We start from the raw sequence: 14,660 nt of genomic DNA on the forward strand, positions 1-14,660 counted from the left end.
TGTTTTATAACAATCAATTCATACTCGAATATGGTGGATTGAATGTTTGACTTTTACTCTTATGCGTGTGCGGTCATTTTTGTATGAATGCGGTAAATTGCGGTGAATTCTAATATTAAAGAATCCAAATGACGAAATTTTAACCGCATTGCCTTTAAATTTAACCACACACTACTCAGTAACCGCATTTACATTAAATTTTTCCGCAAATTTTTTTGTGTGTAACGGAATCTCTTGCTTTAGAATGTTTTATGTGGTGACGCTGCTTTTTGTTTTTGCATTTCACAGACCATCGTCATTAAAACAGTATTCAAACAGTAATCAGAAGCATTTGAAAAAGACAAATTCAATATTTGTCGAGGATGAATTCTTCGGCGACCGTCAAAATGACAACAACAATAAGAAACATTTACCAACAATTGTGATGCAACCATACCAACAACAATCGAAATCAAGTTCGTTCTTACTTTCTGCCGATCGAAGTAATCAAGCAAGCAATTTAGACATACCGTCACGCGATGACGAAGATAATAAAAGCCAACATTCCGCTCGAACAATGTCGTCCTCACGACGCCAAAGTACTGAGGACAGCATCGATACGGATGATGAATACTTCTGCTATGAATTGAGAAAGCTTGAAGAAATGGAACGTCGCAGTCAGTTGGAGAGCTCGAATTTGAGTAGTAACGTCAACGAGGATATACAACAATCGTTACTCTCAAAAATTGACGCATTAAATACAGGCACCGACATTTGGTACGGCATCATTTGGTTTAACTAAAATTTGGCACCTAAATGCTGATTGGTGAAAAAACATGCATAATCTTTTATTAAAAAAATAAATAATCGTTCGTTTGATATGTGTGATAGCAGTTTTTCTAAATGTACAATTAATACTGTATTGTGAAAGTTTTTGCATGTTTCATCACCGAATATTTAAAAAAAAACTTCGCATATCCATCTTATTTTCGTGGTCCACCATAAATATGAAATATTTAAGCACTTTTTATTTCATCACCAAATTAAAATATATTCATTTGATTTGCAGTAATGTAGGTATCACTGAGTATAACCAAGGTGGTGATGATGATATGATGCTTATGTATTACAATACCGAGGCCGATAAGTATCAGCCGGATGAAGAAGTAAAAGTAAAAATGTCATTTGTGCTAAGTGAATTGAAATTATTGGTACAATCTGGTGAACATAAAAACGATCGTGGAAATGCATATCAGAATTTTGGTCGTGTAATTGACTCTTCGTGGCAGCACCAGCCGCAAACAAAGCCACAAATTAAAGAAAAATCTGAACAAAATTTGACTAGACGTAAGTATAACGTTTAAATAATAAAAATGTTATTCGCTGATATGTGCAAAAACAAATTAAGTGATCTTTGTTGTTACAAAGAACAGTGTTTTAGTTTTATTTTTTTTCATACCCATGAGATAAGATAATTCAGTGGATCAAAAAATAACTTTCAGATATTCAAGCGGTCAATAGAATGAAGACCAATCGTGGACAGCTCGATAAAACAAATACATCTGAGGAATTTGATAATGATTTCATGAATGAACTGAATCAATTTGAATTTGAAATTAACAATGAACGACAACGAAGACATTCACAACAACGAAATCAATACAATGGCGATCAAAGTGGTCGTTCAAATGGAGCAATAACCGGAAAAAAGGTGATGCGAAAAAAACGACACACCAAACAAAGAACTGATGAAGATAACGTTCGCAAAGGTCACTTTCGTGCAAGTAATAAATCAATAAAAACCAAAAAAGATGAACCCAAAGACGAATACTCATCGAGTCCATACTCATCCGAAGTTGAAACATCGGAACCGGAGAGTCTTGATGAGGATGATATCCAGTCTAATGAAATCGATAAATCATTACAGCAACAACAATACCAACCAGAAACATTTGACGCTAATTCAAAAAACGGGCATTTCGTTGAGGCCACCAAAATGTTGGTTAAATCGGAGCAGTATAGCCAACAAAATAAACAACGATATTATCCAATCAACGAACAATTTGACGAAGGGATTAGCAATGATGGTGGCCGCATTGTGAGTGATATCGATGCAAATTTTGATGCTCCTAGACAAGATATGTTTGACGCGGAAAAAAGTTCAATACAAAATGTTGACACAGAAATTGGTTCACCACCAACTACCGAACAAACAACAACAACATTCCATAAAGGAGAGAGTTTAACAAGCGAAATGAGCACAGACGCGATTTACGATGATACATCGATCGCAAAAGAGCACCAAAGATCAATTGAATCAAACAGCAGCGAAACATCAACATTCAAATCGAAATTGAACAAAGTGCTAAGCCATGAATCTAGCCAAGACAGTACAAATGGCGGTTTCGGCAGTAGTAAATGGAAATTGTTAAAAACACTTAAAGAAAAGCGGATTGAAGAGAAAAACAATCAAGAAAAGATTAAAGAAGAAGAGAGTGCGAACAAGAATAAGAGTAGTGTAAGTAGAGGCGTTACAAATACGTCCATACAATTTTGTTGTCAGATTTTATTTTCGATCTCTAATTCTTTCTCTTATATTTTATAGCCACTAAGTTTTCAATTTCACCGAATCTTTGACCGAAACGCGCGTCAAGCAAAACACACGTAAAAATACGTTGCATACAAAAAAAAAAACATAACGCTCAATCAAAATTAAAATTTAACACACAACCACATTATACATATATTTATATAAACAGATTTACACCCCCACAGTCCTTACCACCGACTCTTTATCGACACAACTTAAACACGAACATACATTTTTCTGTTCGAGTTTCGATACAATAACGAATATACGAAAATAGAAAACCGAACACATAAATCGCGAATGTATAAAATTTGACAATTTGTTTGATACAATAAAAATGCCACATTCTGACCATGGAACAATGTAATTTTGAAATGCATTTATATTAATCTTTAATCATCATAAGAACTGTGAACATGCCATCCTCTATTGTTGTAGCCGAAATAAAAAGTATTATATAAAAAAAAATCTCAAAATTGGCCTCGCGTAGCATATTGATCTCACAAAATTGTTGAGTTGTTTCATTTTCGGAAACATCAATCAAAAATATAAGATAAAAAATCATTTCGATAGATAGATTGTAATTGCAGCGCAGCCATTTTTGCAGTTTAGCGAAAAAAAATTAAATTATAACCTTTATTATTATGTTTGCCAAGTATTTGCATCTCTCGTATTCTAACCTTCTATGTGTGAGCATTCAGTGAATGCTGCCATGGTATTAGGCTGTTTATGTTTTTGGTGATCATTTGCTTTCATGGCAAATATTAATTTATATGATCGCAGTTTGGCAGCCATCAATTACACATTATTTAATTGCAGTATGTGGTTTTTGTCGCATTTTATTTGACTTATTTTCTTCTTTCGTTTATTAAGTTATGGTTTTGCCCCTCATTGCATATTTGAAAATAAATTTTTTGCATAGTATTTCATTTTGATTGAGGATAATCCTTTCCGCTGAACACTACAAGGCTATTGTCCTCAATTATCATGGAATGAATAAAAAAAAACATTTGATACATTTTACAATCGAATCAATTACATTGAAATTATATTTTTAGAATGGAACTGGCGCAAGTGATTCAACTGGTCGCGGTACTGGACATCCTAGCGATAATCCATTTTACAGTAATATCGACAGTATGCCTGATATTCGACCAAGAAGAAAATCTATTCCCCTTGTATCAGAACTGGTAAGCTAAATCAAATTACTCCGGTGTTCGTTAGCATGGATTTATAGTCATTTTTTATTTATGTTCGGATAAAATTTTTGAATTCATACAACGTATTGCAAAAGAAGCAATAATCATTTTACTTGAAACAAACAACGTATTGTGTAGTTAAAATAATTGTCGTTTTTTTGTAAATGACAAAAACTAACTCTAAAATTAGCCCAAAAATACTCGATTTACTTTATATTGCTTGATGTATCAGCAAACCGAAAAAATTGTTTCATAACAAGGTATCATCCATCAATTTGAAACCTGTTATTTCGGATTCTTGACGTCAATCCACAGATTGTATATTTTTCTTTTTGGAAAATTCGTCGAGGAAAATTAGTTTTCTTTAGTAATGCGGTTTTTTCTAAGAATTTGTAGCTAAACTGAAGACAACTTTAAGTACACTAGGGTGTCCGATTGAATTGAGTTTTAGACATCAGCACTAAAAATACAAACCAATAATGAAAATAAATATTTTTGTGAAAATAATCTTCAGCTAAAATTTGTTTGTTAGCTCCTACAATGCGAATAGATTTTTTGTGTCCAAGAATGAAATTGCAATCATTATTTTCATTTTTGAGAGCAGCAAACAAAAATAAAGTATTAAACAACATCATTTTTACTTACATTCAATGGGATGTAGTACTCCTGCTTGCGCTAACTAGGCCACAACACTCACGACTAGCGGTAATGTAACATTATGTTACTATATTAATTTTTGAATTAATTTGATGAAAATGATCGATGGTCGATGTTTAATAGGGTGGAACATTTTTTTGAATTTCGAGGCATATCTTGATAGGCCACTTGAGAAAACATGTCTTATAGTCCCCAGCAGTGTTTTTTTTAGATCATTTTTTTTATCTAGATCAGATTTGAGATCAAAATCTTAGATTTTTGATCTCTGTGTATCTAAGCTTTTATATTTATCTCAGATCGAGATAAATCTAGATTAATCTCATATCTGATCTGAAATATACTTTTAAATTTAAGTCCAAATGGGACTTGGGTAAACAGGTAAACAGCCCTTGTGGAAAATTACTGACTGGCTTTTTTTGGGACGTTTTCACATTAAACCGACTGAGATCGAAGTCATTTTAAGTTGATTTATTTGACTTTATTAGACTATATTAATATAGCGTGTAACGTCCCACGGAACCAAAAATTTGGGAATACACTGAAATTATGGTCTATGTTTGGTTGCAGCAACTCAAATCGCCGTGAAAACTTGTGAATATTATTTTCTTATCAATATAAATAATCTCACAAAGTTTAAAGAAATTTCAATCAAAAATATAGCTCAATGGCTAACCGAAAATTTTGTATGGGAGGTATCCCTAATATGCATTGAAATTTCTTTAAACTCTCAGAATGTAATTTTCTTGTGGAAAAAACAACCTGTGTAAAGTTTCATGTCATTACGCTACCACAAGGCATGACTCCTATACAAAAATATTTTTTTTGTGAATTTTTGTATGAAAAAGTCTGTGAAAAATTGATTTCATCTTAAAACTAACGTCATATTCGGCCCGAATCAGAAAAGAATGCTTTTGAGTGTTAAGCTTGTAAATCTTAGATATCTCTCGTTAGATACAGATTTTTGTATCCAGATCCCGATAGATTAGATTTATTATACCTTTTTTCTATTGATCTAAGATCAGATTTAGATTCGATCTATCTAGAAATCTATCTAAAAAATCTCAAGATTTTTAATCTACTCGAAACACTGGTCCCCACTCACAGAAAAAAATCCGGATATTTTGAACCCAGAAATCGGTTTAAATCACAGCGGAATGATTTCTGGGTTTAAATTAACCGAAAAACCGAAAAATCGGATAAGACTTAAATTTGAGACTTTCAGTGAGACTTGAATCTGTATTTCAGCGTTCACTAAACATGAAAACTGGAAAAATCTTCAAATCGATTTTTCTCGCTTTTCCGATGGGAAATCGAGAAAAATAACGGAAATTTAAAGTAAACGGGATGACATGAGCTGGAAGTCGGTCTTGACCCATTTTGGGTCAGGTCGGATCCACCTACTCCACAAGATCCACTACTCATAATATCATCCCGTTCACTTCTCATAATATTCCCATATGATATCGTATGATAGTGAGCGAGGAGAAATTATCTGGACATGAATCTTGTGGAATAGGTGGATCTGACCTGACCCAAAATGTTCTAGAAGTTGAGCACTCGTGGTCCATTCTCTTTATAGGGCCCCAATGGGGGTACCAAATTTTCGTTATTTTTCTCGATTTCCCATCGGAAAAGCGAGAAAAATCGATTTGAAGATTTTTCCAGTTTTCTTTATATAAATAAACTGTGAGAGAAATGCGTAAAATGATAGTTGAACGTTGAAATACAGATTCAAGTCTCATTGAAAGTCTCAAATTTAAGTGTTATCCGGTTTTTCGGATTTTCGGATCTTTTGAACCCAGAAATCATTCCGCTGTGATTTAAACCGATTTCTGGGTTTGAAATATCCGGAAATTTTTCTGTGAGCAGATTCAAGATATGAAGGAATTTTCAACTTGCGGTTCCATATAAGACAGCGACTTGAAAGGAAAGGATTTACATTTTACTGGAAAATCATGAAAATTTGCAGTGACCCAATCACCATGAAAACTTGTGAATCTTATTTTCTGACCAAAATAAGTAATATCATCAAGTTTCATGAAATTTCAACCAAAAATAAAGGTGCCTCCCATACAAAAATTTTATTTTTTTCTCAAAAACAAAAAATCGAAAGTTTTGTATAGGAGGCACCTTTATTTTTGGTTGAAATTTCATGAAACTTGGTGATATTACTTATTTTGGTCAGAAAATAAGATACACAAGTTTTCATGGTGATTGGGTCACTGCAAATTTTCATGATTTTCCAGTAAAATGTACCTCCTTTCCTTTCAAGTCGCTGTCTTATATGGAATCGCAAGTTGAAAATTTCTTCATATCTTGAATCTGGGGACTATAAGACATGTTTTCTGAAATGGCCATAAAATTGTGCCAAAAATGTTCCACCCTAATGTTTAATGCTGGTTATCAGGTGGTGAGTTCCAAGGTACATGTTGCAGAAGAGCTTCATTGATTGGAATGTTAAACAGCTTAAAAATCCCTTAAAAGTAATCAAACAAATACAAATTAATTAATATGCAAAGAAATACGTTGTTTCATGGTACAATTTAAATTCATACGTACCTTTAATCAAAATGCACTTAGCGGCAACGATATCGCGGTCCCACACAGTCTTCCGTACTCTTGGTTGTTGATACCATCCACTCTCTTGATACAGTTCATTCGATTGTTCAGCCACAACATTTTCCATTTCGCCATTTACAGGGTTTATTAGCCATTCATATGTGTTTTACCTTTGACAATAAAGAGTCTGCTTTTTGTTGATCTGGTTCTGTTGCATTTTCAATCGCTTCAAGTTGTAGCAAAAAAATTTGCAATCGATCGAGTCGTAATTGTCATCTCTCTTTCTTTGATACTACCATGGATGGCAACATTGCTTCAAAGCGTGGACGGCAATTTTGGCATACCTTAAATCGATGACTCTTGGTTCTCGGATCAAATCGACCAATACATCTGGCGCACGTTTGACTGGTAAATTTTTCATCCACAAAAACGATAACACAGTTGCCACGTTTTTTGAAACTTGCGCACAGTTTTCGGGAACCGGGATATCGCATATGCCGTTTAGTCCTAATTGGTGAGTTAGGTGGTGTATCTGCAGCACCAAAAAATATAATGGATGGTTTATAGTTGACCAATTCACCAGCCTTTTCATCAGATGCTCACGCCAGAACCGTTCCATTGCAAATGGCACATTTCAATTTTGCTTTGTAATGCAAAAACTTACACACATGTAACAAACAACTACCATGACAGCTTAGAAGCTGTCACAATAATTCACCTATTATAAATATTTTAATGTCGCTAATGCAGTTGCTGACAGTCTGCAGCGCCAAAAATTCATCACCATTCATTATTATCTCATATTCGCCCATATTCTAAAAATGTCAAAATATTCGACAAAATTTGAAGTATCCTACATGGTGGATATCGGTGAATACTTACGGATATTGTCAGATACGGTGAGATATTTGAATTTTTATGAGATTTTGAGAATGAAGTTAAATTTTGGTACATAAATACGCGTGGAATCCCCCTAGGGTGAAGGCATCGTTGGATACAATCTGCGGTCATTCCGATCATTTCGTTCAACAACGACGAAACGATTTGTCCATCTTTTGGCTTTAGCATTTCGAGTCTTGTGGCCAGTATTCCAATGGAATCGCTTCGCATTTGTCTCCAAATTCACCTAAAACACAAATTTAAATTCAAAATAATTTGAAATATTTTTTCTTTACTTTCAAAGTTCGTCTCACTGTGGCATTCCATGTCTTCATGCCAGGATCTATTCCTAACTCGTAGACAAAATCACCATCCAAATATTTTCGCATAATTTCACTTTCATCCATTGGTTTCGAATCATGCTGTTGCTTTTTGTAGAGAATTAAAACTGATACGCAATCGGATAGGACCATGAATTGAAATTGTTTCTTTCTTTTTCCGAGTTGTTTTATTTTTGGCAATTTGAACACTTGATTCCAGTACCATGTTTTGTCTCTTTTTAAATCGCATGAAGAAATTTGCGTTCCGTTTTCATTTTTTGCAATGATGCCAGTTCCACAAAACAACTTGTACAAATTGTAGTTGTCAATGGTGAAATGCGCGCGGAAAAATCCACAAAGCGGAATAACGGTGAGATTTTTGATTTTTGGTGGCGTATTTGCATCTGGATCTGTGTTTTGTTTTGTTTTTGCGCTTGCTTGCGACGCTGTTGACGATTTTCTTCGGTACCATTAAACTCTTCAATCTATCGTTGCATTCCCAGCCACATGGGCAGTGATTTGAACCAATTATTTTTGGTGAAATTTGTGATGTTATCATTTTCCATTTCAAACCAACTGTGACGACGAATCATGTTTAACAGCATCTCGCGTTTTTCTCGTCGCACAGCAGCGTCATTTGTTCCGAATCCAATGCGATCCTTTCCATAAACAGTCCATTGTATTGTATTGTCAATGCCTTTGTTATCAAATATAACAATGATCGGATTTCAATTGTTTTTGTACACCTTCATTTTTAGAAATTCATTTAACCGTTTCTTGAGATGTGCGTTTAAAATTAAATTATTTTCCATATTTGTTCCATATGTTATGATCAAATAATTCATTCCGTTGCCAAGGTAGTCGGTTTTTGGCCAATCAAAACGGTATTCTTCAGGCAAATTTGAAACAAATTGACAAAATTCTGGGTCCATCTGTAGAACGCCTTGAAAACATTTTCTGATGATGTCCTCGCCATTATTCTTTTCGAAAAAATCAATGTGATATGCCTCAAACGCACGTTGAACCTTGGTCAAAAAAAGCAACGATCCTAATGCACATATCTTGGTTGCAGTCAAACTTCGTTGAGTGATTTCAGAAATCATTAAATCGCGATATTCTTTACGCAGAATTGAATTAAGCGTACATTTTATGGCCACTACTCCATCATCGCCATTTGATTTGCCCTTCTTCCTAATCTTCATTGTTTAGTCACCTGTCAAAAGCAAAAACAAAAAAATTACATAATTTTCTATTATTTGAAGGATAATGCATTTTCAAGCGATATTTCACCGACAATGATGTCAAAAATGGAAAACATTTTATTACACTACACTTTTATACAAAAAACAAAACAATGCAAATATGTTTTACCTTTATGGTTGATCTCAATCGAATGATAAAATTCACTGCTTTTGAGCAGAAAAATGTTAACTGATTTGTTATTCCGTTGAAAACCACAAACGATTTCAAAATGGTGTGCTGGTACTTGGCTCCGATTTTCTCTTCCTTCTTGCCGTGGTCACCGATCAAATGCAACTGTGCAATTCTTTTATTCATCTCAGTATTTATAGGCAAATTAAACAATGATTCCATTTAAAAAATTATATTTCAATTTGTTGCGAAATTCTCATATAGAATGCTGATGAAGAAAAACGCAATTTTCAGGAAACAATAGGCTGCTTGAATTTAAATTTAACAAGCAATCAAATGTATCATAAACTTCAAAAATCACAAATCAATAACGATTGTTCACCGAAAATGTCCATATTTGAAAAGAAAAACTATTCTATGAAGAACAATGCGATATTCTTTATTAATTGTATGTTGACAATACACCACATTCGTTTCTTTAATTCCGTTTCAAAACCACACTCTTTCACTGCAAATCAAATACTAAATAAAAAATCTCTCTCTGCTAGCTATATTCCAAAGCAAAAAAAAAAAACTATTCTACAACGCTACGTCTTGAATCCTGCCGATATGGCACACCAACCAAAAAAATCTGACACAGCATTTCGGAACAATACAAAAACTTCACAACTCATAAAACACTCACGATAGTCATTGAAAAATTACATACTTTGAAAAATCGATATTTTATGAAAATATGAAACAATTCTATTAAGATTCTTAATTTAAGAACAATAACAAAATGCATCGATTTATTCGTTTTTCTTATATTTCAAAAGTAAAAACAAATCGCTATGCTTGCTGTATTCACAGCGATGCATTTTAATTTGAAATCAGCAACATTGTCGACGCACGCTTTTTTTTTAATACCGGCAACGATCTTAACACACACAAGCTAATTAAATCTCAAAATTTGTTGTAAAGTGTGCAAAATCGTATGGAAAACGTTCCAAATTATAGATTCAAAAATCCAATCCTTTTCATTGTTGCTGCTTACAAACAACATCGATACTCAAAAACGATTTACAAAACAAAACAAAACAGTGGTGTTTATTTTATTTTCGAGAACCGATTTCGGTGTCGCCACACAATGCGCTCTGTTCATGATGTTTTACAGTACAAATCTGACGAGAATACAAATACACGCACACATCTACTATGAACATTTCATCTTATTGCCCGCTGTGTCAGATTCTGTTACACTGTTTGTTATTGAAAATAGCGCGAAATGATAGATAACAAACGAGAAAGATGCTAAGAAAGCATTTAATAGAAAATGAACTTTGATTAATTACCTGAAAAGAAACCTGTATTTTCAGTGCTGATATCCAAAACTCAATTTAGTACGACACCCTAAAGTACACGTTATAATTCGAGTTCAAATTCTGCGGTTTTAATTACGGACCCATTATATACGGGTCGACACTCTTTTTTTTAAATTCATCTCATTTATAAATCGATACATCAAGCATTACATTCAAGTAAATTGGCAATGTATTTACACTAAACAAAAGGTTTGCTTCATACTTGGTCCTAACTTGAAATGTATCTTAAGTGGAATTTTCTTCAATGTTCTGTGTGGAACTTCAAATTATATTACTATCAAATTGACCGTTTAATCTCTGTGATCATTTTCCCCGTTCAAAACATTTCTGTGAGGATGAAGGAACATTAAATTTTTGAACATTTAAAAGCAACACAACTAAATTAATCTTTTCTTTTTTATTCTTGTGAACCTACAACTTTCTCTCGTTACCTTATTCGATTTACCCGAATGTAATTGATTGTTTGTCTGGACTCCCAGGTACTCAAGGTATATCCTCAAATAAAATTATGACCAACGTTCTGGCGTGTGATGTTTTAACAACAGACGTTTACCTTTCGTTTTCTGACTTCATTTTCGTTGTCATATTTTTTATTACTCTTTTTTTAAATTCATTTGGTTTTATCATTCTCATTGTCTCATATTTCTGAATAAAACTAACAAAACACACTATTTAATTTTAAGTTTTTAGTACTTTGCATACAAGACATATAACTTCACAACACACAAATATAAAAAAGAGAAACGAAAGGAAGTCTTGTACAATGAATGTTTATCTAAGTTTGGATCTATTTTATTATTTCCAAAAAATGTATTGTTTCTTCTTATAATTTCTGCATATTTTTGGTATTTTCATCTTTCTGATTTATATTTAAATTCGTCAGAATTCGAAAGCTATTGTTGTTATATCAAACACACGCCAATTTGTATATAATAAAATTCAACAGTATTTCTGATTATTTTATACTTTCCCAGAACTTATTTAAATTCGTTCATTTCTATGCATGTTTTTTTCAATATGTTCATTTTCATTTTTAACTTCTGTTTGGAGAAAGAAAAACTTTGAGCTTCTAAAATCCCCGATTAATGTTAACTATCACTCAATCAAATTTCTTACTAGAAAATTTTACCTCTTTCACACCTCATGCCAGGGGATTCCAAACACGTAAAATATTGTGCTTCAGTAAATTTATTTGGTGTTTTACGCTCTCAACGGGTCACTTATCAATTTTGGATTGTCTCCGTATGTTCTTAGAAGTATACATATAACGCTATATACCTTACTACATACTAAGCAAAATATCTCTATATTGGCATGACTCTTTTTACAACAGTAGAAAGTATAAATACTTTTATAGTTTTGTTTACACTTTTCAACGTAATAAGCTTCGAAAAACCCATTGAGAGAGTCAAACCAAACAAACCATTTTAGTTGAAATAAAAGTTAGGAGTTTAAAAAAATGAATTTCAATTTATTTCTAGCAAAATATTTCTTTAATAAAACCCTCCAATATTTTGTTCTCTAGTTTATTAGCATGGTAACGAATATGGTTTCCATTTTCCTGTTATACGATGGCTTAATTGTTAGTTTTCAAATAACATGTTAATAATGTATTTGTGGGAAGTTTATTTAAATTCATTAATCTTTTCTCTTTGAAATTTTTGCTGCATTGAGAGCAATGATTTGTTTTTTTCGTTTTTGTTTTCTTTTGCTGTTAGTAGAAATTGTTCGTTCATTCTATGCTTATTGCTATATTAGTTCAAATTTGAATTATATGCAGTGCTGTTTCAATAGAGAGTTGTCATCGATGAAAAAATGAATCGCTTGCAATATACTTTAGTTCGTAGCCGCTCAACTTACAATTCATTTTATTCAATTGTTTTACTGAAATTTCAATTTCTCTGAATTGGCATTCTAATCTGAGAATGCTGGCATTGTCATCCGAAAATCAAGGTGATGAGTAGTCTTTTTTCTCATGCACGTGTTTTTATGTTTTGAATGAATCTAGACAATGGCAGCAACAAAACGCAACGCAGGTTTAACATCAGCTGTTCCGCGGGCAACTCTTAATGATGAAGAACTGGTATGTATTTTCAGTCCTATACAAGGATATGCTGCACATGGGTAACGTATTTTTTGGTATTCCGTACATGCGAATTTTTTTTTATGAAACAATTGTTTTTAAATCTACGTAAAAGAATATTGTAAATAGTTTGTTGAATGTGATGAAAAATAAGTTTGTCATCATCAAATGCATATGACTAATGTTCAAGTATCAGCAGTTATGTCATCATAATTTGATTTCGTAGCTCCGAAGAATAGATAATATTATTCTATAGTGTTATTATTTAATGAACAGGATAGTATAAATAAATTTAATCAATTGAATTGCATGAATTCTTTGACATAAGCATGCCGCTTAAGTTATATTAAATAACATCATAATCGTTTGAATTGATTATTTCTCTGATTAGGAATTTTCTTTTTTCTGTTTATAACAATTTTAATTTAAGGGAAAATTATTACTTACAATATACTAAAAATATTGATTTCGACTTTAAATTAAAAGAATCAATTTTTCATATAACGAGTGAGCCAGCAGTTTTTGACTGAGAGTTTGTCTAACCCTACATTTGTCATAACTGAGCAGAGTGCGTTTAACTCTCAAACGGTACATTCCATCGTAAATAAGAATTAAATAAATTGAAATGGAAATATTAAAAACGATGAAAATACAAAAAAAGTATTGATTATTCAAAATAATTGGAGTAATAAAAATAAAATAAAATAATTTTTATATTCATATCATTCGATTTTTCGGGTGAATCCTTCTATCGTGAATTAAACGTACGTTGTTTTTTTATGATAGCCGCAGGGTTTGACAAATTTGCAAGCAAGGACAGCTGGCTCACTTTTTGGCATTGTTCTTTATAAATGAAGTTTAATTTTTGTAAAATGTATGATTATTTATATAACGAACACTGTTCGTTTTCAAAATGATTTTCTCATCAGATTTTTCTCATTTAGATGATTAGAATTACAATAGAAACAGACAATCAATATAGTTTTAGATACAAGTTTTTTTTATTCGCATGTAGAATTAAAATTGAATACCTTTAGTATTATTGCACAAAGCTCTTTCACGATTTTTAGTCAATATATTTAATAATATTTAATCGAATTTTTATTACTATCCTTTTACAAATGACCATGTACTATCGCGCGAAAAATTTTTCATTGGCATTTCATTTTGATGAAAAAATGCGTTTAATTGTCCTTGCCTATCGACATTTTTAAATATACGCGTTAAATGAATCGCACCACCCCCGACGTCGTAAATTCAATCATTACAACACTGGAAATTCGTTCGTGCTCAACCATGACAATGATATTTGGAATGCAATGATTACGATTTGGACTTTCTCTTGCTTTGGGAAAATTCGTCATCATAGAAAATGCATGTGTATAAAAAATCATTGCAAGCACTTATATATCCAATATCATCTACGACACCACATAATTTCGTGCTGTGGACAGCAACATCGCCAACATACTGCTACGAATGTGAAGGTCTGCTTTGGGGTATTGCAAGGCAAGGTGTTAGATGCACTGAATGCGGAGTTAAATGCCATGAAAAATGCAAAGATCTATTGAATGCAGACTGCTTACAAAGTATGCTTTTAAGTAATGTACCACATTGGAAACATCTTATTCGATTTAACTGGGGGCGATACGAAGTAAT

The 14,660-nt window shown here is 32.7% G+C and overlaps 1 protein-coding gene across 6 annotated transcripts in view; it reads left to right on the forward strand.

Moving 5' to 3' along the window:
• LOC116336710 overlaps positions 1-14,660 on the forward strand; it is a 48,019-nt gene that overhangs the window by 11,161 nt on the left and 22,198 nt on the right. For 2 of the 6 annotated variants that reach the window (XM_031760760.1, XM_031760764.1), the window contains exons 7-13: positions 289-756; positions 1,049-1,326; positions 1,482-2,497; positions 3,628-3,759; positions 11,398-11,406; positions 12,927-13,001; positions 14,371-14,602. In XM_031760760.1, the coding sequence (XP_031616620.1) occupies positions 289-756; positions 1,049-1,326; positions 1,482-2,497; positions 3,628-3,759; positions 11,398-11,406; positions 12,927-13,001; positions 14,371-14,602 (2,210 nt within the window). The remainder of the gene's footprint in view (positions 1-288; positions 757-1,048; positions 1,327-1,481; positions 2,498-3,627; positions 3,760-11,397; positions 11,407-12,926; positions 13,002-14,370; positions 14,603-14,660) is intronic. The other 4 variants (XM_031760762.1, XM_031760765.1, XM_031760761.1 and 1 more) reach the window with 3 other exon arrangements.

Source organism: Contarinia nasturtii, unplaced genomic scaffold (genome assembly GCF_009176525.2).
Source record: "Contarinia nasturtii isolate CC-2019 unplaced genomic scaffold, AAFC_CNas_1.1 Cnas_scaffold_187, whole genome shotgun sequence".
NCBI lineage: Eukaryota > Metazoa > Arthropoda > Insecta > Diptera > Cecidomyiidae > Contarinia > Contarinia nasturtii.